General features: G+C 55.9%; 2 protein-coding genes across 7 annotated transcripts in view; one reads left to right on the top strand and one right to left on the bottom strand.

Annotated features, from left to right (window-relative positions):
* Window positions 1-281: 281 nt before the first annotated feature.
* On the bottom strand, window positions 282-5,505 carry ZNF511 (zinc finger protein 511). 2 transcript variants are annotated; one of them, XM_008978960.4, is made up of 6 exons: window positions 5,323-5,505; window positions 4,713-4,786; window positions 4,202-4,403; window positions 3,894-4,018; window positions 2,452-2,601; window positions 282-618 (listed from the first exon to the last, which is right to left on the bottom strand). In XM_008978960.4, the coding sequence occupies exons 1-6, from the start codon at window positions 5,473-5,475 to the stop codon at window positions 540-542; spliced, it is 783 nt and encodes a 260-aa protein (XP_008977208.1). In that variant the 5' UTR covers window positions 5,476-5,505; the 3' UTR covers window positions 282-539. The 2 variants fall into 2 exon arrangements, with proteins under 2 accessions (XP_008977208.1, XP_078202962.1); XM_078346836.1 differs by lacking the exon at window positions 282-618 and adding an exon at window positions 1,472-1,682.
* A 53-nt stretch (window positions 5,506-5,558) lies between these two features.
* Window positions 5,559-22,228, top strand: part of TUBGCP2 (tubulin gamma complex component 2) — a 29,559-nt gene continuing 12,889 nt past the window's right edge. The window contains exons 1-8 of one of the 5 annotated variants that reach the window (XM_035269583.3): window positions 5,559-5,596; window positions 10,708-10,914; window positions 12,620-12,748; window positions 13,612-13,788; window positions 15,037-15,196; window positions 19,942-20,149; window positions 20,453-20,652; window positions 20,976-21,165. In XM_035269583.3, coding sequence (XP_035125474.1) covers window positions 10,765-10,914; window positions 12,620-12,748; window positions 13,612-13,788; window positions 15,037-15,196; window positions 19,942-20,149; window positions 20,453-20,652; window positions 20,976-21,165 — 1,214 coding nt within the window. In that variant the 5' untranslated portion in view covers window positions 5,559-5,596; window positions 10,708-10,764. Of the gene's footprint in view, window positions 5,862-10,689; window positions 10,915-12,619; window positions 12,749-13,611; window positions 13,789-15,036; window positions 15,197-19,941; window positions 20,150-20,452; window positions 20,653-20,975; window positions 21,166-22,228 lie in introns of all 5 variants that reach the window. The other 4 variants (XM_078346835.1, XM_035269586.3, XM_035269584.3 and 1 more) reach the window with 4 other exon arrangements.

The following is a 22,228-nucleotide window of genomic DNA, read 5'->3' as shown; positions in this document are numbered from 1 at the left end:
ATGCCCCCCCAGCACCCCACACCCTCAGAGCCACCTGTGCCCCTGCCTGTGGGCATCACCACCTACCCCGCCAGGTCTGCTGGCTAAGTGGTGTCGTAGGGACAACTGGGCATGATTCCCAAAGCCAGGTCAGCCGTGCAGTGCACCGTACCCCGCTACGCAGCTCTGAGGGGGGCCAGGACTTTATAAACCTTCCTGAAAACTGAGGGTGGAAAGCAGAATACCCATGGGTAGCAATAACCACCCCCAGCGAACTCAACACAGAAGTGAAGACTCAAGACCAGTGTGTAAAATACTATTTCATGTGTTTAAAAATACATTCTCAGGGTGGGCCTGCAGGGGAGGCAGGACGTCCGCATCTCATTCCCGATAGCGTGCTGGGTTGTTTCCAAAATCCGTGGGTCCCCCACGGTTCCTGATGACAGGTGCTGATGCCATTTGCTGAGGGACAGAGACAGGGAGGATGGCGAGGGCCTGGGCCACAGCACCTCAGAGAAAGGCCCGGGCTGGTGTCACTCCAGTGGCCACTCCTGAGCCCATCAGTGCTGTTTGGTTTTCTTCTTGCTGCTTTTAAACCCTCGAGCGGCACCCTGACCAAAGCAGATGGTAGCGGGTATCCTGGGATGGAAGAAAGCTCCGTGTTAGATGCTGTATTTTCTTTGCCAACAAACAGCCCAGCTCATAACAGCAGCAAGAAAGCTGCCCAGGTGCCAGGGCAAGAGACTGAAGGCACAATCCGTCCCAGAACAGCAAACCATTACTTAGTTTTAGCAATGATACCAAATATATTTAGAAACGATCCATCATATAACCAATCTTATCAAATCGTTATTCTTTACTATTAATCTTTGCTTTAGTATTATAGCGTAAAAACATCTTAGTCTTATACAATAGAAACAACCAGGTGAAATACGATTAGGAACCGAAGGGACATGGTGAGACATGATCAGGAGGCGAGAGTGAGAGCCTTGAGGTGACGCCAGCACCTGGGGAGGTGCCCACTACTTAGCAGGCCTTGAGGTGACGCCAGCGCCTGGGGAGGTGCCCACTACTTAGCAGGCCTTGAGGTGACGCCAGAGCCTGGGGAGGTGCCCGCTGCTTAGCAGGCAGGCCTTGAGGTGATGTCAGCGCCTGGGGAGGCGTCCGCTGCTTAGGAGGCCGTGAAGGGGAGTTTCCCTTTCACTGGGGGAATTCTGAGAACACGGCTCGGCCTGGCTCTTGAGGAAGGCCCAACATTAGCCAGGCCGGCCCGCAGACATCCAGGGGCTTAAATGCCTCTCTGCGGTGCTGTGCTCCGATGGTCACCATCCTCATCCACTTTCAGGTTCCACTTTCCCACCTGGCTCTCCTGTTAAGTTCTTAAGTTGTGAGAGGTAAGAGTAGGGGGAGCCTTTGATCTTTCTGATGAGTGCAGAAAGATGCTGACACATGTGCCTCTCTTCCTTGCAGTGGTGACCTGAGAGGGAAGGGCCTCCTGTACTGTAAGCATGTGATTTGCTTGACCCTATCCATCACGTCACGAGTCACTCTCCTGACCCTGCTCCCCGCCTTGTAAACAATAAATACCAGCACATCCATGCTTTTGGGGTCACTATGGGACTCCGCGCCTTGGCAGCAGTGGTTCCCTGGGCCCAGCTGAATTCTTCTCTGTGTCTTGTGACTTTTTCCTGTGATCTATGTCTCTGCACACAAAAGAACGCCCACTAGACCCTGCACTTCTCATTCTCTTTCGCTCTAGGAACAGGCAGAATGCACGGCCAGCCAGCCCTCCCAGGTGCCAGGGCAGCTCCCTTTCCACAGCTGCTCTCAGACCCACTTCCTGTGGGAGATCCTGCCGGCCACCTGTGCCCACCGGCCGGGAAGGACTCCACACTTTTATAGCGTGGTTTTCGAGAATGATTATGGTGGCTCCTGCCAAGCCCTTGGGGCTGAGAGCGGTCCTGCTACCCGACGACCCCCCGACGGAAAGCCCTACAGCCCCAGCCCCCAGCTCATTCAAAGGCCAAAGTCTGAGGGTGCAAGGATCACCGGCTTCATCTTCCATCTGTTTAGATTGTTTGGTGATTTTTTTCCCCAATTGTTCAACATTTTCTCCAAGTTAATCTGCAATCAACTTTAACCCAATAAAAGCACAGTTAATCCTACAAAGACAGCTGCTGGGTCGTAACTGAGGCACCTGCAGGTGAAATCTCGCCATCCCACTCAGACGACGAAGAGGGTGGGACTTGGCACTCCTGCACTTCAGTGGCTCAGAAACGGTATGCAAGAGAAACTAAGTTACTCATAGGAACGGAAATATCGGGACTTTCACCTCTGGCAGCAGCAGATTTTCTTACCCAGCGCTACCTTTCTGAATTCAGTGTGAGAAAGACAGCAGCCCAGGATGCAGCCTAGAATGCTCAGCACTAGCGCACATTCAGAACGTGTTTCAGAAAGAGGTCCGGCACTGACCTGTGACTGCAGGTCCGCCTCTCACCCACCGGTGCAGGGGAGGCCACCACAGGCTCAGTGCAGATTTCCATGGCGTCCCCTTCTGACCGCTCTCCGCTGTTCCCCTGGACTTCTGCAGAGGCTTTGGTGCCGGCCCCTGGTGAGGCTGGGCTGTGGGGACACAGCAGTGAGCAGCAGCCCTGCGTGGCTCCTACAGCCCCAGTCCTCCCCAGAAATGAACTTGCAAGAAAGAAACTATGCTTTTCCTTGTAAATAGCATATTTACTTACTATTTTGGCACAGTCTAATTTTATAGTGTGGTTTTCGGGCTACTGGGAAAAGGAGAATGATGACAGCAACGTCATTGTTTATATAACAAAGCCTGCATTTTATAAACTTCACTGTAACAATCATACTTTTTCTGAAAATAGTATTTTTCTGGTGCCAATGGTGCCACAGGTCTCTTTATGAGTGTGAGAAATTTGCTAAAGTTAACCAGAGACTAGAGTCACTTTGGTAATAGAGGTATCTCAATCCAGCACTGCAGTTTTTCTCCTTAAAATGATCCCTCAGAAAGGAGACAATTACTTTGTACAGTCTTTATAAAGCCTCCCATGCTACAGCGGGTTCTCCCAATTATTTTATTTTAAACAGCAAAGTACTACGTGAGAAAATGTCTGAAAGGTTCACCTAAAATAATCAGCTAAAAAAAGAAAAAATATAAGACAACTTAAGAGTTGCTCTGTCTGGACATGGTGGCTCACAGCTGTAATCGCAGCACTTTGGGTGGCTGAGGCAGGTGGACTGCTGGAGCCCAGGAGCTCAAGACCAGATTAGGCAACACAGAAAGACGTTGTCTCTGCAAAACAGAACAATTTCCCGAGTGTGGTGATGTGTATTGCTAGTCCTAGCCCTTTAGGAGGCGGAAGTGGGAGAATCTCTTGAGCCTGGGAGATGGAAGTTGCAGTGAACGTAGATCACAACACTGCACTCCAGCCTGGGTGTCAGAGTGAGACCCCGTCTCAAAAAAAGGATTGTTCCTGGAGGTTATTTCCCCAGAGTGTGCTGTTTCTGTGGTAACGTGTTAGTAAACGGCTTTGTCGTCAAGCTCACATGTGCACACCTAGGACAAAGAGAAAGCTGAGGCTGAGTGATGTGGGCTGCAGGAGGTAGAGGCACAGCCCTGGGGGGTGTGAGTGTGGAGGTGCTGTGCCCGGTCATTCCCGCACCCCCTCTCCTGCCTCCTCGGGCATGAAGTCAGGCAGCCAAGGCTCCTCTCCAGCCTCCCTTTGGCAGGGTGGCCTGTGTGCTCCCAGGGCTTCAGGTACCTGCGGGTGAACACCCCTGAGAGACACACAGGTGCTTAACCGTGGCGTCTAAGTCTGACAGTCTGTGCATTAGGCTGGTTGGAAGCCTTTCCCTAAAATCAAAGGCAGGCAGTGCTGGGCCTGGCAGCTCCCTACCTTCTGCTTTTCTTTGGCTTATCAAAACGGAAGTCCACGGGGTACAGGTGCGTCCTCACCATGTGATCCTTCCGGTCTCTGCTGGTCTTGAACTTCTCTGTGCAGCCTTCTACCAGGCACTGGTACTGAAATGGAGACAGCATCACCTCCCTCTGACCCCCGGCCCTCCCCCACTACCATGCCCCCAGAGCTGGGCTGCCAAGGGCCGGAAGGTGTCCCTGGCCTTGCCTTCGCACAAAGAGCTAGGGGCAGCGCTCCGAGCCTATTACACTGGGGGTGGGCTCAGCGGCTGTGCAGACGTCACCCACCATGTCCTGCCTCTCGGACAGGATCTGGAAGAGCGAATCGTGCCACTCCAGGATGTGGGCATCCAGCAGGTGTCCGGAAGGGAAGGCCCGTTTGCAAAAGGAGCAAACGTTTCTGTGCAGCGTGTGGTAGTGGTGCTCGTAGTCGTCTAGGGCATCAAACACTTGGCAGCAGCCGGCCACCTGGCAGGTGAACGCGGGCACCCTGCCAAGGAGACCTGCTCAGGGGCCCCTCCTCTGGTGCGAGGAACCAAGCTGGACTTTCTACCCAGTTTCCCTTTGAGACGTCCCATAAAACCCCCATGCATCTTTTGTAATTCCAAGCCCTCTTTTTATAAATAAAGTTTCACAAACAGGCTCGGTGGTGGAGAAGCCGGGCACGCCAAAGCTGGACAGGCGCAGTGCCTCGGTGGGGCAGCCGCACTTTAAGGAGCCGGGCGCCATGCCCCAGGGACGAGGGAGGGGGCAGGGAGGTACAGGAGTGGCACTGGCCGGGCGCTGCCCAGCCGCTCACCTGGGCTTCTCAGGCACATCGGCCACCTGCAAGAGCACGTCCTGGAGGTAAAGGTGGCGCTGCACGTCCCCATCCTGCAGGAAATGTGCGTCGTGGGTGTGACCGGGTGCCTCCCCCCACGGCCACTGCGTGAGGCCCCACCCATCCCGGGCTGCGGTCCCGCCCCACAGCCATGGGCTCCACCCTCCACGGTTCGGCCCCACCCCGCGGCCATAGACCCTGCCTGCCCAAGGCTGAGGCTCTGTCCTGCAGTCACAAGTCCCGCCTGCCCCAGGTTCCGCCCCTGCCTCGAAGCCTCAGGCCCCGGCCCCGCCCACTCCAGGCTCCAGCCCCGCCCCGCAGCCTTAGGTCCTGCCCGTCCCAGGCTCCAGCCCCGCCCCGCCCCGCCACCGTAGGCACCGCCCACTCGAAAATCCAGCCCCACCCTGCAGCTTCAGGTCCCACCTGCCCCAAGCTCCGGTACCAACCGGCAGTTATAGGCCCCGCCTACTTCAGGCTCCACTCCCACCCCGCGGCCTCAGGTCCCGCCCACTCCAGGCTGCGGCCCCGCCCCGCAGCCGTAGGACCCACTGGATCCTACAACTGCCCTTTTCCTCTTTCCCTCAATCACCTCGAAGAACTCGTGCTCCCGCGGGAAGCGCACCGGGCGCGCAGCGAAGCGAAAAGGCGCGGCATTGGCCGTGGGGTCCCGCGCTACAGGCAGTGGCTCGGCCGTCCCGGGCCCCGCGGCGAGGCGGGCGCGGAGCGCAGGGGGCAGCTGCATCACTCTGGGCGCGGGCCCGCGCAGCCAGTCGGCCACCGTCCGCCAGCCGGGCCGGAAGTGACGTCTCGCGCACTTCCGCCGCCGTCAGGGGCTGCGCGGGCTCTGTGGTTCTGCTGCTGCGGTGAGTCCTGGCCGGGCCCTGGCGGGGGTGCTGGGGGACTGTCGGGCTCGGGAGGCCACGAGGCGACGGGACGGCGGGAAGCGGCTCTTCCCACGCGCTCCTCTGGCTGCGCAGCGGTCCCCGGGCTCTTGGCCGAAGCCCCTCGGGCCTGTGCCGGCCAGGTCAGCGTCTTGCCCGGCGGCCCGACCCTGAGCTGGGACGGGACGGAGCGGGCCTCCGGATCGTCCCGGGTGTCCCCTCCCGGCCCTGGGAAGCGGGGTCGCAGGTCCGTCTCTCTCACTCCCTCTCCCGTCCACCTTGCCCCGGCTCCCGCCTGTCGGACCGCGTAGCCCCTGGATCTTGTTCCCTCTAAACCGGTCTCGAACTGGGGCCAAAGGGGCTCCGGTTGTATTGTAACCGTTTTTAACTCAAAGCTCTTGGGTGACTTCCTGTTACCTTAGTTCAAAGGCCCTTTCCTGGCTTGCCGGGGTCCTGGCGACCCCTCCAGTCCCTGCAGCTCCCATGAAACACCTGTGCTCAGGGTGTGTGGGTGAAGGCATCAGAGGAGAGCGCGACAGCCTAGCAGGAGAGACAGACGTCAGACTAAAGAGTTACCTGATGCCGGGCGCGGTGGCTCACGCCTGTAATCCCAGCACTTTGGGAGGCCGAGGCGGGTGGATCATCCCCGCCAGGTCAAGAGATCGAGACCATCCTGGTCAACATGGTGAAACCCCGTCTCTACTCACAATACAAAAAATTAGCTGGGCACGGTGGCGCGTGCCTGTAATCCCAGCTACTCGGGAGGCTGAGGCAGGAGAATTGCCTGAACCCAGGAGGCGGAGGTTGCGGTGAGCCGAGATCGCGCCATCGCACTCCAGCCTGGGTAACAAGAGGGAAACTCCGTCTCAAAAAAAAAATAAAAAAAAAAAGAGTTACCTGATTAAGATGGTGATTGACAAAACGTGAGAAGCAGTGCACGCTTCAGGTCTGCTGCAGAGGATGGGCCCGGTGATGGCGGATAGAGGCTTTAGCTTTCTAGCTTCGTCACCCAGGCTGGAGTGCAGTGGTGTGATCATAGGTCGCAAACTCCTGGGCTCAAGTGGTCCTCCTGCCTCAACCTTCTAAAGAGCTGGGACTGCAGGTGTGAGCCGCTAGGTCTGCTCCTGTACTTTTTCCGTGTTTAGATACAACAAATATTTCTGTGTTACAGCTGCTCAGTGTGCAGCACAGCACCTGCTGCGCAGGCTTGTAGCCCACGAGTGAGGCTCCACCAGACTTAGGTGCGTGGTAGCCTGTACACCGTCTAGGTCAGCAAGTCACTCCATGGAGATCGCACAGAAGGAAATTACCTAACCATGTATTTCTCTTTTTTCTTTTGGAGGTAAAAGTCTTTCTCTGTCACCCAGGCTAGAGTACCGTGGCCTGATCTTGGCTCACTGCAACCTCTGCCTCCTGGTTCAAGCCATTCTTGTGCCTCAGCTACCCAAGTAGCTGGGATTATAAGTGTGCGCCACCAGGCCTGGCTGATGTTTGTATTTTTGGTAGAGACTGGTTTTCGCCATGTTGGCAGGCATTTCTCAGAATGTTGAGTGAGGCATGACTGTACTGTCTCTGTAAAAGCATTTGGGCCCTTGACGTTGTAAAATAACATTTTTCAAGTCAATTTGTGCAGTTAGGTTTGAGCTCTCCACAGAGGCTCTCGTTCAGGTTCCTCTGTGTGCCCCGCTTGTCCGTGGTGGACTGTGACATATGTGCCTTGCTTCCTCAGCACTGGTCCCTGTGGTCACTCACGGCTGTGGGAGGAGGACTTCAGTCCTGCCCAGTCACAGATGCTGGGCCTGTCTATTTGCGTGATTAATAGTAAGAATTCAGAAGCATCGAGAAGAAGTGAGGGGCCATGGCTAAATCCTCCTCTGAGCTGTGTTTTCAGTGGGACTCTGCTCGTTTCTGGCGGGACGTTAGTGTCCCTGGCCCTTGCCCATTAAGTACCAAGACCACCCTTCAGTCACTGTGACACCCCAGAGTTGGTTGCCTCAGGATTTTCCCAAAGGTCCCCTGGAGGGAGGGACCCCGTGCTCGTGTGGGCTTCCCTTCTGGAGGCATGGTCCCCACATTCCGGGAGAGCAGCAGGCTCCTCGAATGCACTCGTGACGTGCAGATGTCCATGCTTTATTTCTACAAGAGATGTAAAGCTTTCTGAAGGTAGTTTTAAAATAAATATTTACTTAGATGATTTCTCTTCAGGGGTAGGTTTCTCTCCTGACTTGTGGGAGAGAAACAAGTAGGAAAGTGCTTTGTTTCTGGTGGCAAATGGTTTTCTTGCCACTGAGCGTGACCAAAGTGTTTCTCAGTCCAGCAGTTACAGGACAGCCTGCAGTCCCTGGGGAGCTGAAGAGAATGTGGGTGAAACAGGTTTCCCTTGGATTCGAAGAGGCTGCTAGATGGAAAGTTTTGGGTTGTCTTTTCTGCTTCACAGGTAGTTTGCGGGGCCTCATCCCAGACTCCCCATGACTATTAAAAAAGCAACTGGTAGGCCGGGCGTGGTGGCTCATGCCTTAATCCCAGCACTTTGGGAGGCTGAGGTGGGCGGATCACGTGGTCGGGAGATCAAGACCATCCTGGCCAACATGGTGAAACCCTGTCTCTACTAAAATACACAAAATTAGCCAGGTGTGGTGGTGCGCGCTTGTAGTCCCAGCACTCAGGAGACTGAGGCAGGAGAATCGCTTGAACTTGGAAGGTGGAGGTTGCGGTGAGCTGAGATTATGCTACTGCACTCCAGCCTGGGGACAGAGCAAGACTCCATCTCAAAAAAGAAAAAAGCAGCTGGTAGTTTAAGATGTTATCAGTGATTGGGACCCAATTTTTCCTTTTGTAAACGTAACCATTTCCCAGATAACAGTGTTACCATCTCCAGGCAGTAATGGTGGCAGTGTGTTTGCATCTGCTTTTCTGGTAACCACGGTGCAAGATTACCATGTATGAGCCCTTCTGTGCTTTCTCAGGATGATTTCACTTCTCTCCACCACAGCTCAGGCAGGACCAGTGGCTTCCCATTTTCAGAATAAGCTTGGAGAGGACGTGTCCTTGTTCAGGGTCCCGCCGCCTGGAAGTGGCCACCTCACTGTTGGGTGTGGGTGGGACTCCACAGCGGGTGCCCTGCTGGCCTGTGGGTTAACTGCAGTTAACCGTGAGTGCCTCCTGAGTCAAGAGCACGTGCCGAGCAGCTCAGGGACCCTGCATGCTGGTTGCTCTACTTCCATTTTTGGAGATACCCTGCCTGTGACCAGCATTTGATGTTCATATACGGAGCAGCCATTTTTTGTCACACATGATTCAAATCTCACCTTCTCATTGTCGGGCCCCGATAGTCATCAGCAAGTTAGAGTGTGGTGGGAGTGTGTGCCGAGTCTCCTGTATTCGAGGTTTAGTTGAGCTCGTCCTTGTCTTCCTGAAGCTGTCGGCAGAGTCGTTATTTACCTTTTTTGGGTCCTAATGCGTTTAAGAGTTTGTTGAAGGGCCATCTCCTCAGAAAATTCACAGATGATTTTGCCTGTAATTTTCAAGGGCTCATGTGTTATGTATTATTCATGGACACCAGATTAAGAGCCCTTGTGCCGATGAATTGAAATGTTTGTGAAGTATGTAAAGTTTACTTGTATTTGTTTTTTAATCTGTAGCCAGTGCCTGTGTGTTGTTTTTGTTTCATTTTGTTTTGTTTTGTTGAGACAGGATCTCCCTCTGCTGCCTGGGCTGGAGTGGCACAAGCGATCCTCCCCCCTCAGCCTCCCAAGTGGGAGACTATGGGCATACGGCACCATGCCCAGCTGATTTTTGTATTTTTTTTGTAGAGACAGGGTCTTACTATGTTGCCCAGGCTGTCCTGAACCCCTGGCCTTGAGCGATTGACCTCACTCAGCCTCCCAAAATGCTGGGATTACAGGGACGAGCCACTGCAGACAGCCAGGTGTTTGTCTTCATGGCCTCGTATCAGAGCTCCTGATGACAGTGGCTAATGACCAGCCGCTGATGGGAGAGTCAGGGCAGTGCTCACCCAGCACCCTGACCCAGGGGCGGCACTTACTTAGCACCCTGACCTGGGGCGGCTCTCCCTGCACCCTGACCCCGGGGTGGCTCACCCAGCATCCTGACCCAGGGGCGGCACTTACTCAGCACCCTGACCCAGGGGTGGCTCACCCTGCACCCTGACCCAGGAGTGGCACTTACTCAGCACCCTAACCCAAGGGCAGGCTCACCCTGACCCCATGCAGTGTTCAAGCATGTCTGTGACGGCTTCGATCTCATATGTGTCATGTGTCTCCTGGCGAGACCCTGGGACAGCTGGTCAGCAGGGCAGCTTGAGCTGCAGTGGAACCTCACTTAGCTCAGCCGTGTAGGGAACGTGCAGAAATCTTACCGGAAGCATCTCTGTGGGTAGCCGTGCTTGGGTAGGAAAAGGAGGTGTCATGGGTCTGGGAGTCCAGAAGGAACAGCTCGATGGGGGAGGCACTGCAGGGTCTCTCAGGCGGAGGCTGTGATTTCACTGTGTGCACTGGGAGCTGGATGGGGGAGGCACTGCAGGGTCTCAGAGCCAGTGTGGGCCTCCCAGGCGGAGGCTGTGATTTCACTGTGTGCACTGGGAGCTGGCACGCTGTGTATGGCTTGGGCCTCTGCACAGCTCCCTGTGTAGCCCCACAGGCAGGACCTCATGTCTGCACATCTGGGACCAGAACGCTCTGCCTACCAGCCGAGGTGAGCAGCAGAGCATTTCCTGCTGGCCCAGACCCTTGTGTGGAGGGAGATGCAGGAGAAAGGGAGCCCCTGGGTCTCAGGCCACATTCACGCTGCCCACAGGCCAGCTCCCGGAGCTGTGGAGGCTGCCTGGAAGCTGGAGGCCAGAGAATCCCAGGCCCATGCACAGGACCCTCTGAGAGGCTGCTGGGGTGTCAGGGAAGAGGCCCTAATCCCAGTCCCGTGCAGAGGACCCTCTGAGAGGCTGCTGGGGGGTTGGGGAAGGGGCCCTAGGCTAGGCAGGCCAGGTAATAACTTGGGTTTGTCAAAGGTCTGACATTGGCCAGGCTTGAGTGTCAGAAAATATATTTTTATTTATACAGTTTTAATTTTATGAATAGCTGCCCTCTTACCTTGAGGAGAACATTTTGTGATGTTGGTGCCTCAGAGCCATAACTATGAGTGAATTTCGGATTCACCATGATGTCAATGAACTGCTTAGCCTTCTGCGTGTCCACGGAGGAGATGGGGCTGAGGTCTACATTGACCTGCTTCAAAAGAACAGGACCCCATACGTCACTACCACCGTCTCTGCTCACAGCGCCAAGGTAAGCACCCCCCTTGGTGTAGTGCCGTGTGGGGTGAGCACGGCCCCGGGGCCAGGATGGTGCAGGGTGAGCACCGCCCCTGGTGCAGGGCTGTGTTTGGTGCAGGATGCAGAGTTGGGGCCCTGTCCTGGGTGGCCTCAGTGGTGCTGGGAATGACGGCAGACAGCACTTGGGCTGTATGCATTCAGCTCTGATTCTGCTGCCTCCTCAGCAGCTCCTATGACTTCCCACTGTGCAGATGAGTAAATGGAGGCCCAAGGAGAAAGCTGGGCCTAGAACCCTTCCTCTTGCCCACTCCATCCCCTGCAGCCATGAGGGGAGAGTCCTGACGTGCATTCCTGTGGATAAAAAGGAGGCACTGGTGTTGACCATGCTGAAGTCCCTTTAAGATGTTCTTTCTTTGTTCAGATGATATGTAATTCAGAATTACAGGTTTTCAGAAAATGATTTTCAATTTGAAGTCTATTTTTAAAAGTACATTATGAATCTTCAGTTATTTAAACTGGCTCAAAACAGGGATAAGGCACAAGGATGATTAGGCCGATGAGCTGAGTGGAATAGAGAGTTGAGGGACACACGTTCAGTTCGTTCTGAGGGAAGCATTGTCAGTCACTGAGCAAAACACCCCTAAGCTTGCACATATCATACATTCTTGAGGCAGTACGGTGAGATGTGTACAGTGAACTCACGGACTCCTGGGAAGAAACGCAGGCAGCTACTCTCTGTGCAAACCTGAAGAAGCGTGAAAAGGCCAGGCGCAGGGACTCACACCTGTAATGCCAGCACTCTGGGAGGCCGAGGAGGCTGGATGGCTTGAGCCTGGGTGTTCACCCTGGGCAATGTGATGAAATCCTGTCTCTACAAAAAATTAAAATAATAAGGAGAAGCACAAAAGGAAAGAAACCGTAATGGGAAATGTAGATAAGCTGTGTTTTGTTTTGTTTTGAGACAGAGTCTCATTCTGTCACCCAGGGGAATGCAGGTGACACCATCTTGGCTCACGGCAGCCTCAGCCTCCCAGGCTCAAGTGATCCAACCACCTCAGCCTCCTGAGTAGCAGGAGTGCCACCACACCTTGCTAATTTTTTAATCTTTTTGTAGAAATGGGGTTTTGTGGGCTGGGTGTGGTGGCTCATGAAGGTAATCCCAGCACTTTGGGAGGCCAGGGCAGGCGGATCACCTGAGGTCAGGAGTTTGAGACCAGCCTGGCCAACATGGCAAAACCCTGTCTTTACTAAGAATACAAAAATTAGTTGGGTGTAGTGGTGCACACCTGTAATCCCAGCTACTTAGAAGGCTGAGGCAGGAGAATCACCTGAACCCGGGAGGTGGAGGTTGCAATGAGCCAAAGTCACGCCATTGTACTCGAGCCTGGGCGACAGAGTGAGACTCCGTCTCAAAAAAAAAAAAAAGAAATGGGGTTTTGTTCTTTTGCCCAGGCTGGTCTTGAACTCCTGGACTCAAGCAATCTACCCGCCCTGACCTCCCAAAGTGCTGGGATTACAGGTGTGAGCCACTGCCTGGCTCAAAACATGGATAAGTTTAACATAATGTTCAGATGAGTTTTCTTAGTTTGTTTCAGAGAGATGATTATTTAGCCTACCCAAGTTTAACTCTTGGTTCTTTGTGCTTAATTTTTTTGAAGATTTTTTTAAAGTGCTTTATTAATTACTGTCATTAAGTCACTCATGTTTGTGCTTTTGAGGTTAAAATTGCAGAGTTCTCTCGTACTCCAGAAGACTTTCTAAAGAAATATGACGAACTGAAATCTAAAAATACGAGGAACCTTGACCCACTGGTGTACCTGCTGTCAAAGCTCACGGAAGACAGAGAGGTAGGTGCCATGCGGCCTGCCATGCGGCACCGTGCACCCGTGTCGGGATTGAGGTGGCATCTCGTAGGTGCCATGCGGCCTGCCATGTGGCACCGTGCACCCGTGTCGGGATTGAGGTGGCATCTCGTAGGTGCCATGCGGCCTGCCATGTGGCACCGTGCAGCCGTGTCGGGATTGAGGTGGCATCTCGTAGGTGCCATGCGGCCTGCCATGTGGCACCGTGCAGCCGTGTCGGGATTGAGGTGGCATCTCGTAGGTGCCATGCGGCCTGCCATGTGGCACCGTGCAGCCGTGTCGGGATTGAGGTGGCATCTCGTAGGTGCCATGCGGCCTGCCATGTGGCACCGTGCACCCGTGTCGGGATTGAGGTGGCATCTCGTAGGTGCCATGCGGCCTGCCATGTGGTACTGTGCAGCCGTGTCGGGATTGAGGTGGCATCTCGTAGGTGCCATGCGGCCTGCCATGCGGCACCGTGCGCCCATGTCGGGATTAAGGTGGCATCTCGTAGGTGCCATGCGGCCTGCCATGTGGCACCGTGCACCCGTATCGGGATTGAGGTGGCATCTCCTGCCCTCTCCACGCCACCATCCCGTCAGTTCACCAGTAACACTTCAAGGCCAGGTAGGACATTTGTGGTGAACCAGAGTGAAAGATCACCCATGATGGATGTAAACCTGAGAAACAGCCTCTGGGGCTGGGGGCTTCTCGTTTCCCGTGTGTTGTGCTGGATTCCTGCCTGTTATGTGCGTCGCTTTGCTATTAAGAGGAGCACCTGCCATCCTGGTGGTGGTGTCCCTGCTCATCCACCGTGGCCAGGGTTGTGCTGGCCTGGTGTGGAGATTTGCGTGTTTGCATGTTTTTAGACTCTGCAGTACTTACAACAGAATGCGAAAGAAAGAGCTGAGCTTGCAGCCGCCACTGTGGGCAGCAGTGCCACCAGCATCAGCGTCCCTGCGGCGGCCTCCAAGATCTCCATGCAGGAGCTCGAGGAGCTGAGGAAGCAGCTTGGCAGCGTGGCCACGGGCTCCACACTGCAGCAGGTACTGCATCTGTGGCTGTCCACAGGCGCCCACTCTCACTGCTGTGCCGGGCCCCTGCTGGAAGGGCACGTCTCTGTCATTTATTATTAGAGAGACTGAGGCTTAACACTTAATCATGACCTAGCTCTATATGTTTAATATTTTTTAAACCTAGAATTCTGGACCACAAGAAAAAATACCAGCGAGGTTCCTACCCACTTGGGAGTCACGCTGCACGGTGGCATGTGGCTCTGACCCCGCCCAGTCCTCACTCCGCATTCATGCCTCTAATTTCTGACAATTTTGAGGAGATGCTTTCAGATTATTCTATTTTCAAGACTCTTGAAAATAGAACCGTTTTTGTTACCTCATCTGTATGTACTACCTGACTTTGTTTTGATTTTCTGTCCTGCCCTGGTCTTTTGATGTAAGTCATCTCCCAGTCTCTCTCCTTGGAGCTGCCACGTTTCTGCCTTTGTGGCCTTTAAACTTCCTTCAGAGCTGCGTCCTTGAGGCATCCTGGCCTTGCCGGGTGTGTGTCGAGTGCAGTGGCTCCAAAGGACCCGGCCGGTTGCTGGACACATCTGTGCCGGATGTGATGCCAGGCCTTTGTCCACGTCTCCCTCAGCCATGGCACCGCTCTCCCCGTGTGGCATGTAAGGAGACAGACTGGGTCTTACTGCCAAGTACAGAGACAGTTTGCACCGGCCACTGTCCCTGACCCACCCTGAGCGGAAGTCAGTGCTTCCGAAAGCTGGGCCAGCCCTGGCCAACTTCGTCAGCCTCTGGCAGCCACTGGTACAGGAGGGCGGGTGCTCTGACCACTTTAGGAGCCACCCTGTTGTGGCGCTGCTGCCTCAACCCTTCCTGGGGCCCTTCTCCGGCAGGGTGAGGATGCTTGTCTGTTGCTGAAGCCTGTTTTCACCCAGCAAAGGTAGTCACTGCCAGGAGGAAGCAATTCTGATTGTTCACAGGGCGCCCTTCTCTGAAACAGCTGCTCTGTGCCGGGGTGCAGCCTCTCCCATGGTTTCCCCTGCTGGTGCTCATGGTTCTTGGGGGGCCCCTTGCTGGACCTGGACCCCTGAGAAGAAGGGCTAGGACTCCCATCTGCCCTGTTCCCAGCCCCTCACGCTGTGGCAGTGCCGAGGTGCACTTCGTTTCTGTGTGGCTGAGTCTTTATCGTCTTTGCAAAGACGATTGTTTCCGCGGGTGTGTCTGTTGTACACTAAAGTGTACCTTTCTGGTTTGTTTTAAAAACGTCCTTGGTAGTCTCTGGAACTTAAAAGAAAGATGCTTCGAGACAAGCAGAACAAAAACAATTCAGGCCAGCACCTCCCGGTCTTCCCAGCGTGGGTGTACGAGAGACCTGCACTGATAGGAGATTTCCTGATTGGCTCCGGCGTGAGCACAGACACGGCTTTGCCGATAGGTATGTGACGCGTTTATTTCTGGCCTCTGCCTGGCAGGACACTGCAGCGCAGCCCTCCCCTGGGCCTGCCTTTCCTCAGGTCCCGAGGCTCCACTCTGACTGGCCGCCGCCTCCGCATTCCCATCCCTGGGTGGCAGCAGAGAGTGGCTCACCAGGGTCCTGGAGGTTCTTCTCCTGTCCCTCCTGCCGGAGCTGCGAGCTGAGCTGCAGGACAGCCTGCAGCCGGCCCCTCCCCAACCAGCATCCTGGTGCCCTGGTGCCCTGGTGCCCTGGGGCAGACCTGCAGGCACCAGAACCGTGTGCAGCTCTCATTTTGACTCCGTAGGTTTCGTTACGGCCGTGCTCTCGGAGGCCTCTTAAAGGTAGTGCTCTTGTAAACAAGATGCAGGTGAGACCACACAGTCATTTCAGGACAGGCTGTTGGGGACCTGGGATGTGTTCGTCTGTCACAATTCATGAGTGCGTTTTTATTTTTTTGAGATGGAGCCTTGCTCTGTCACCCAGGCTGGAGTGCAGTGGTGCTGTCTCAGCTCACTGCAGCCTCCACCTCCCAGGTTCAATCGAGTGTCCTGTCTCAGCCTCCCGAGTAGCTGGAACTGCAGGTGCCACCACGCCCAGCTAATTTTTATATTTTTAGTACAGACAGGGTTTTGCCATGTTGGCCAAGCTGGTCTAGAACTCCTGACCTCCGGTGATCTGCCCACCTTAGCCTCCCAAAGTGCTGGGATTACAGTGTGAGCCACCATGCCTGGTCAAGTATGTTTTTAGATTGGAAAATGAGATTTCACAAACTAAGGACAGAGCAAACCTGCTTGTCTTGCCTCGTCCCTGTTAGTCCGAACTCAAGAGGCAGCATGGAGTGCGGTCTACTTCCCCGCTACTCACGCAGCTCTGCTGTGTAGCCAGAGAGAGGCCAACTGTTGCCTTTGCTAGAAACCCTGGAGAATGGTGATGTGAAATCCACCTGTTTTCCTCATCCCCAAGCAAACTGAACCCTGCTGTAAGCTAATGAAAAGTACAGAAAACAGCCTGCTTTGGTTGGGCACAGTGGCTCACACCTATAATCCCAGCACTTAGGCTGAGGTGGGCAGATTACCTGGGCCCGGGAATTGGAGAGCAGCCTGGGCAACATGGTGAGACTCAGTCCCTACAAAAAATACAAAAATTAGCTGAGTGGTGGTGCACACCTGTCTTCCCAGCTACTCAGGAGGCTGAGGTGGAAGGATCGCTTGAGCCTGGGAGGTGGAGGCTGCGGTGACCTGTGATGTGCAGCCTTGGCAGCAGAGGGAGACTCTGTTTCAAAGCAGAATAGAACAGTCTGCTTTGTGCAGTGTTTTCTGTAATAATCCAACTGGGAAAGCCCAGCCATGAAGACTGTTAGGGAGAGAGCTGCTCCCTTAGCGGATATTCAGTGGGCCGCCAGGGCGGCGGTGGACGTCTGAGAGCTCCTGATGATGCCAGGCAGACTTCAGAGGAGGAAGTTCAGGGCCCTGGCGCCTGGGGTCCCAGCAGTGGAGCTCAGCGGAGCCGGCTTTTTAGAGCAGGAAGCACTGAGGGGGTGTTCATGTAGGAGGCTTTTTCCCCATGTTTCCCCATTCAAGGAAGGGGTTGTACAACAGAGGAATGCAGCATACAGTAATGCCGTGGCGCCTCGGGGCACCTCTCAGCATAGCGGTGACTGGAAGCAAGTGTGTGAGACACGGCTGTGACCCCGCAGCAGCCGGCTCAGGTCAGGAGTGTGTGAGACACGGCTGTGACCCCGCAGCTGGCTCAGGTCAGGAGTGTGTGAGACACGGCTGTGACCCCGCAGCTGGCTCAGGTCAGGAGTGTGTGAGACACGGCTGTGACCCCGCAGCTGGCTCAGGTCAGGAGTGTGTGAGACACGGCTGTGACCCCGCAGCAGCCGGCTCAGGTCAGGAGTGTGTGAGACACGGCTGTGACCCCGCAGCTGGCTCAGGTCAGGAGTGTGTGAGACACGGCTGTGACCCCGCAGCTGGCTCAGGTCAGGAGTGTGTGAGACACGGCTGTGACCCCGCAGCTGGCTCAGGTCAGGAGTGTGTGAGACACGGCTGTGACCCCGCAGCTGGCTCAGGTCAGGAGTGTGTGAGACACGGCTGTGACCCCGCAGCTGGCTCAGGTCAGGAGTGTGTGAGACACGGCTGTGACCCCGCAGCTGGCTCAGGTCAGGGTGTGAGACACGGCTGTGACCCCGCAGCTGGCTCAGGTCAGGGTGTGAGACATGGCTGTGACCCCGCAGCTGGCTCAGGTCAGGGTGTGAGACACGGCTGTGACCCGCAGCTGGCTCAGGTCAGGGTGTGGGTGCCCTCGGCACACTCAGCATCCCAGGAAAGGGGCAGCCTCACCCCACCTCCCTCCCATGGCCACATGCCACAGGTCCAGCCTGCCTCACCTCCCTTTGTCTGCGCCGTCCCTACCCCCTCATGCCACCTGTGCAGACTTGAGAATGGAGCTCACCATGGTGCTCCTGCAGGGGACTGTCCAGCCCCTCACCCCACGATTTGGCCATCATCTCTGTGTGATAGGACAGGTACCTTGGAAAGCACCAGAAACTTGTGGGCATGAGGCAGCTGCCAGGTCTCCACGTTCCTGCCGTGCCTCTGTGCACACCGTGTGGGCGTCCCCCGGCCAGCGCCACCACGGCAGTGCCCCTCCCATGCAGTGTGCGAAGCTGTTTCCAGGTCTGTGCTGCCTTTTCCCCACGCCGGCACGTACAAGCCAGTGGTTGGTGGTCGTTTGGATGCAGTGAATTGGCAGGCATTGTTGTGGGTGTCTGGATGGCACTGAGCATGTTGGATACTGGGAAGCTGAAGCAACTGACTTTCTTTTTTTTTTTTTTGAGATGGGATCTTACTCCTTTGCCTAGGCTGAAGTGCAATGGCATGGTCTCAGCTCACTGCAGCCTCGACCTCCTGCGCTCAAGTGATCTTCCAACCTCAGCCTCCTGAGTAGCTGGGACTGCAGGTGATCTTCCAACCTCAGCCTCCTGAGTAGCTGGGACTGCAGGCGTGCATCATCACATGCAGCTAATTTTTGTATTTTTAGTAGAGACAGGGACTTGCCATGTTGCCCAGGCTGGTCTCGAACTCCTGGAGTCAAGCAATCTGTCCACCTTGGCCTCTTAAAGTGATGGGATTACAGGTGTGAGCCACCATGCCTGGCCTGAAGCAACTCTTGAGGTCCCTCCACAGTCAGGCGGCCGGCTCAGCACTGCACCCCCACCCCACTGTGAGAACAGGCTTCTCCCCACACGGTGTTGGCCAAGACTTCGTGGCTGTGGATGAATGAGGCCAACATGGTGAAAGTCAGAGTCAGAGGCAGTTCCTGGAAGATGCCCTTGCTGTTCCGGAAACACCCACTGCTTTAGGAATGGCAGGCGGATGCTGGAGGCTTGGTTTTGTGGGTCCTCCTGAACAGGCCACACCCACTGCTTTAGGAATGGCAGGCGGATGCTGGAGGCTTGGTTTTGTGGGTCCTCCTGAGAAGGCTGCACCCACTGCTTTAGGAATGGCACACGGATGCTGGAGGCTTGGTTTTGTGGGTCCTCCTGAGAAGGCCACACCCACTGCTTTAGGAATGGCAGGCGGATGTTGGAGGCTTGGTTTTGTGGGTCCTCCTGAACAGGCCAGTGGAGTACCTAGAAAGAAAAGGAACTTGAAGTTGCAAAGCGTTGATCTGCCAGCCTGGGCAACATGGCAAGACCCCACCTCTACAAAAGATTTAAAAATTGGCCAGGAATGATGGTACACACCTGCAGTCCCAGCTCTGAGGGAGCAGAGAAGGGAAGATCGCTTGAGCCTGGGTGGTCAAGGCTGCTGCAGTGAGCTGAGATCGCACCACCATACCCCATCCTGGGTGACAGAGCAAGATTCGTCTCAGAAACAAAGGGAAGCAAACTGGATCTGCGCCGTGGTTGACGCTGTCGCCGAGGGACTCATGTTGGTGCTGCTTGCAGCTGCGCTCCGAGCCGCAGGGCCTGCAGTCACAGAGGTGTGAGGCTGACAGAGCCGTCGTGTAAACTGGAAGTGTGCTCTGCGGAGCCATTCTCAGCGGCTGGGGCCTGGTTTTGGTGCGGGCTGGCTGGCACCGGGGCCCTGTCAGGCCCATTGGGGACTGTTTCAACACGCTGCTTCCCCCGCTATGGACTGAGAGCTACGGACCCACCCTGGGACATGAGGGTTTGGTGGGTGGATGGCCCGCGGCCGTCCTCGAGGTTTGCTTGGGTGGTTACAAGGAGACTTAGCTGTCTGTCCTGCAGCCGTCTCACACGAGTGGATAGAAATGATCAGTTTCCTAACGTTTAAATGACAGCTTTTCAAAGACAACGTTGATTTTTTTTTTTTTTTGTCCCAGAGTAACCCAGACTCACCAAGTTGTACTTACAAATGCTGAAAGTACAACCTCCGCTGGAGTTGGTTTTTAAACCCTGAACTTCATCTTTTCAAATGTCAGGCACGTGTGTGAGCATCTCGGAGTCCCATGTGGTGAGACCTGACGTGAGCCACCGCGTCTCCTAGGCCAGCCCGACCTGCAGTGGGTGGAACTCAGCCAAGCACTGAGCTCCCCAGTGGGTCAGTCAGAGCCAAACGCAGAGGCTGACCTTTCATTCCCATAAACAGTCAGTTGGGGCATTATAACAATGAGCAAGAATGAGACTGACCGAGGATGAGGGCACAGTGGGGGGTGGGGTGGGGGCCAAGGAGCTGCAGCGCTATCTGTGCCCGCAGGCACGCTGCCCCTAGCCTCGCAGGAGTCAGCCGTGGTGGAGGACCTGCTGTATGTGCTGGTGGGCGTGGACGGGAGGCATGTTACTGCTCAGCCCCTGGCCGGGAGGCAGAGCCGGACCTTCCTTGTGGACCCCAACCTGGACCTGTCCATCAGGGAGCTGGTGAACAGGATCCTGCCGGTGGCTGCCAGCTACTCCACTGTGACCAGGTGGGCACCGGGCGCAGTCCCTGCGGGCTTACACTGCCGTGAGGGAGGGGTCAGGGCCCATCCTGATGTCCACGGAGACATCTGCAACCCTTCTAAAGAGAGCCCCCACCTTGGGGACAACTCCGTGACCGGCTCAGCTTTGGAGGGTCCTGACTCATCTCCTCGTAGGGGCAAAAGTTCCCCTCTGGGGTGTGGGATTTGAGTGAGTCATTTACTTCCTGTGTAGGGATGAGACTCAGAATATCTGACCTTTTATCTGGATGTAGATTGCCTTTTTGCAGAAGTTGACAGCTCTTCTCATAGGTTCATCGAAGAGAAGTCTTCCTTTGAGTATGGGCAGGTGAACCACGCCCTGGCAGCCGCCATGCGCACCCTGGTCAAGGAGCACCTGATTCTGGTGTCACAGCTGGAGCAGCTGCACAGGCAGGGCCTCCTGTCGCTGCAGAAGCTCTGGTTCTACATCCAGCCGGCCATGCGCACCATGGACATCCTCGCCTCCCTTGGTGCGTGCCCGCTGGGGAGAGTGGGGCAGTGGGTGGCAGGTGTCACAATGCAGCACCCAGCGTGTTGTGGAGCCGCCGCCCAGGCGAGGAGCCTGCAGCCAAAGCCCATGTGGCTCCGTGTGTTGTTATTTGCGAGAGGAAAGCCCTGGGGGCTCTCACTGGTCAGCTTTCATCAGCAGCTACAACCTTGCAGATTGTATACATCCCACACACGCAGCACCGTCCCAGTGAGAAGGCAGGAGAAGTGCAGGAGGCCCCAGCAGGGTCGTTGGCAGTCTGAGCGTGTGCTTCCCTCTCAGCAGTAAGCTCCCTCCTCCCCGCAGCCACCTCAGTGGACAAAGGCGAGTGTCTTGGGGGATCCACGCTGAGCCTGCTTCACGATAGGAGCTTCAGCTACACTGGGGACAGCCAGGCGCAGGAGCTGTGCCTGTACCTGACCAAGGCGGCCAGTGCTCCCTACTTCGAGGTTCTGGAGAAGTGGATCTACAGGGGCATCATCCATGACCCGTACAGGTAGGGCTCCCGGGGACATGGGGGGCACATTCTGCCCTCTCCCATATGGGTAGGGCTACTGGGGACATGGTGGGGTATGTGCTGCCCTCTCCCACACGGGTAGGGCTCCCGGGGACATGGGGGGCGCATTCTGCCCTCTCCCATATGGGTAGGGACATGGGGGACACAGAGGGGTGTGTGCTGCCCTCTCCCATACGGGTAGGGACATGGGGGACACAGAGGGGTGTGTGCTGCCCTCTCCCATACGGGTAGGGACATGTGGGACACAGAGGGGTGTGTGCTGCCCTCTCTCATACGGGTAGGGACATGGGGGACACAGAGGGGTGTGTGCTGCCCTCTCCCATACGGGTAGGGACATGGGGGACACAGAGGGGTGTGTGCTGCCCTCTCCCATACGGGTAGGGACATGGGGGACACAGAGGGGTGTGTGCTGCCCTCTCCCATACGGGTAGGGACATGGGGGACACAGAGGGGTGTGTGCTGCCCTCTCCCATACGGGTAGGGACATGGGGGACACAGAGGGGTGTGTGCTGCCCTCTCCCATACGGGTAGGGACATGGGGGACACAGAGGGGTGTGTGCTGCCCTCTCCCATACGGGTAGGGACATGGGGGACACAGAGGGGTGTGTGCTGCCCTCTCCCATACGGGTAGGGACATGGGGGACACAGAGGGGTGTGTGCTGCCCTCTCCCATACGGGTAGGGACATGGGGGACACAGAGGGGTGTGTGCTGCCCTCTCCCATATGGGTAGGGCTCCCAGGGACACAGAGAGGTGTGTGCTGTCCTCTCCCATATGGGTAGGGACATGGGGGACACAGAGGGGTGTGTGCTGCCCTCTCCCATATGAGTAGGGCTCCCAGGGACACAGAGAGGTGTGTGCTGCCCTCTCACATACGGGTAGGGACATGGGGGACACAGAGGGGTGTGTGCTGCCCTCTCCCATATGGGTAGGGCTCCCAGGGACACAGAGAGGTGTGTGCTGCCCTCTCACATATGGGTAGGGACATGGGGGACACAGAGAGGTGTGTGCTGCCCTCTCCCATACGGGTAGGGACATGGGGA

Source organism: Callithrix jacchus, chromosome 12 (genome assembly GCF_049354715.1).
Source record: "Callithrix jacchus isolate 240 chromosome 12, calJac240_pri, whole genome shotgun sequence".
NCBI lineage: Eukaryota > Metazoa > Chordata > Mammalia > Primates > Cebidae > Callithrix > Callithrix jacchus.
Note: the sequence above shows the minus strand (reverse complement) of the source record. Positions and strands in the feature narration are given on the sequence as shown.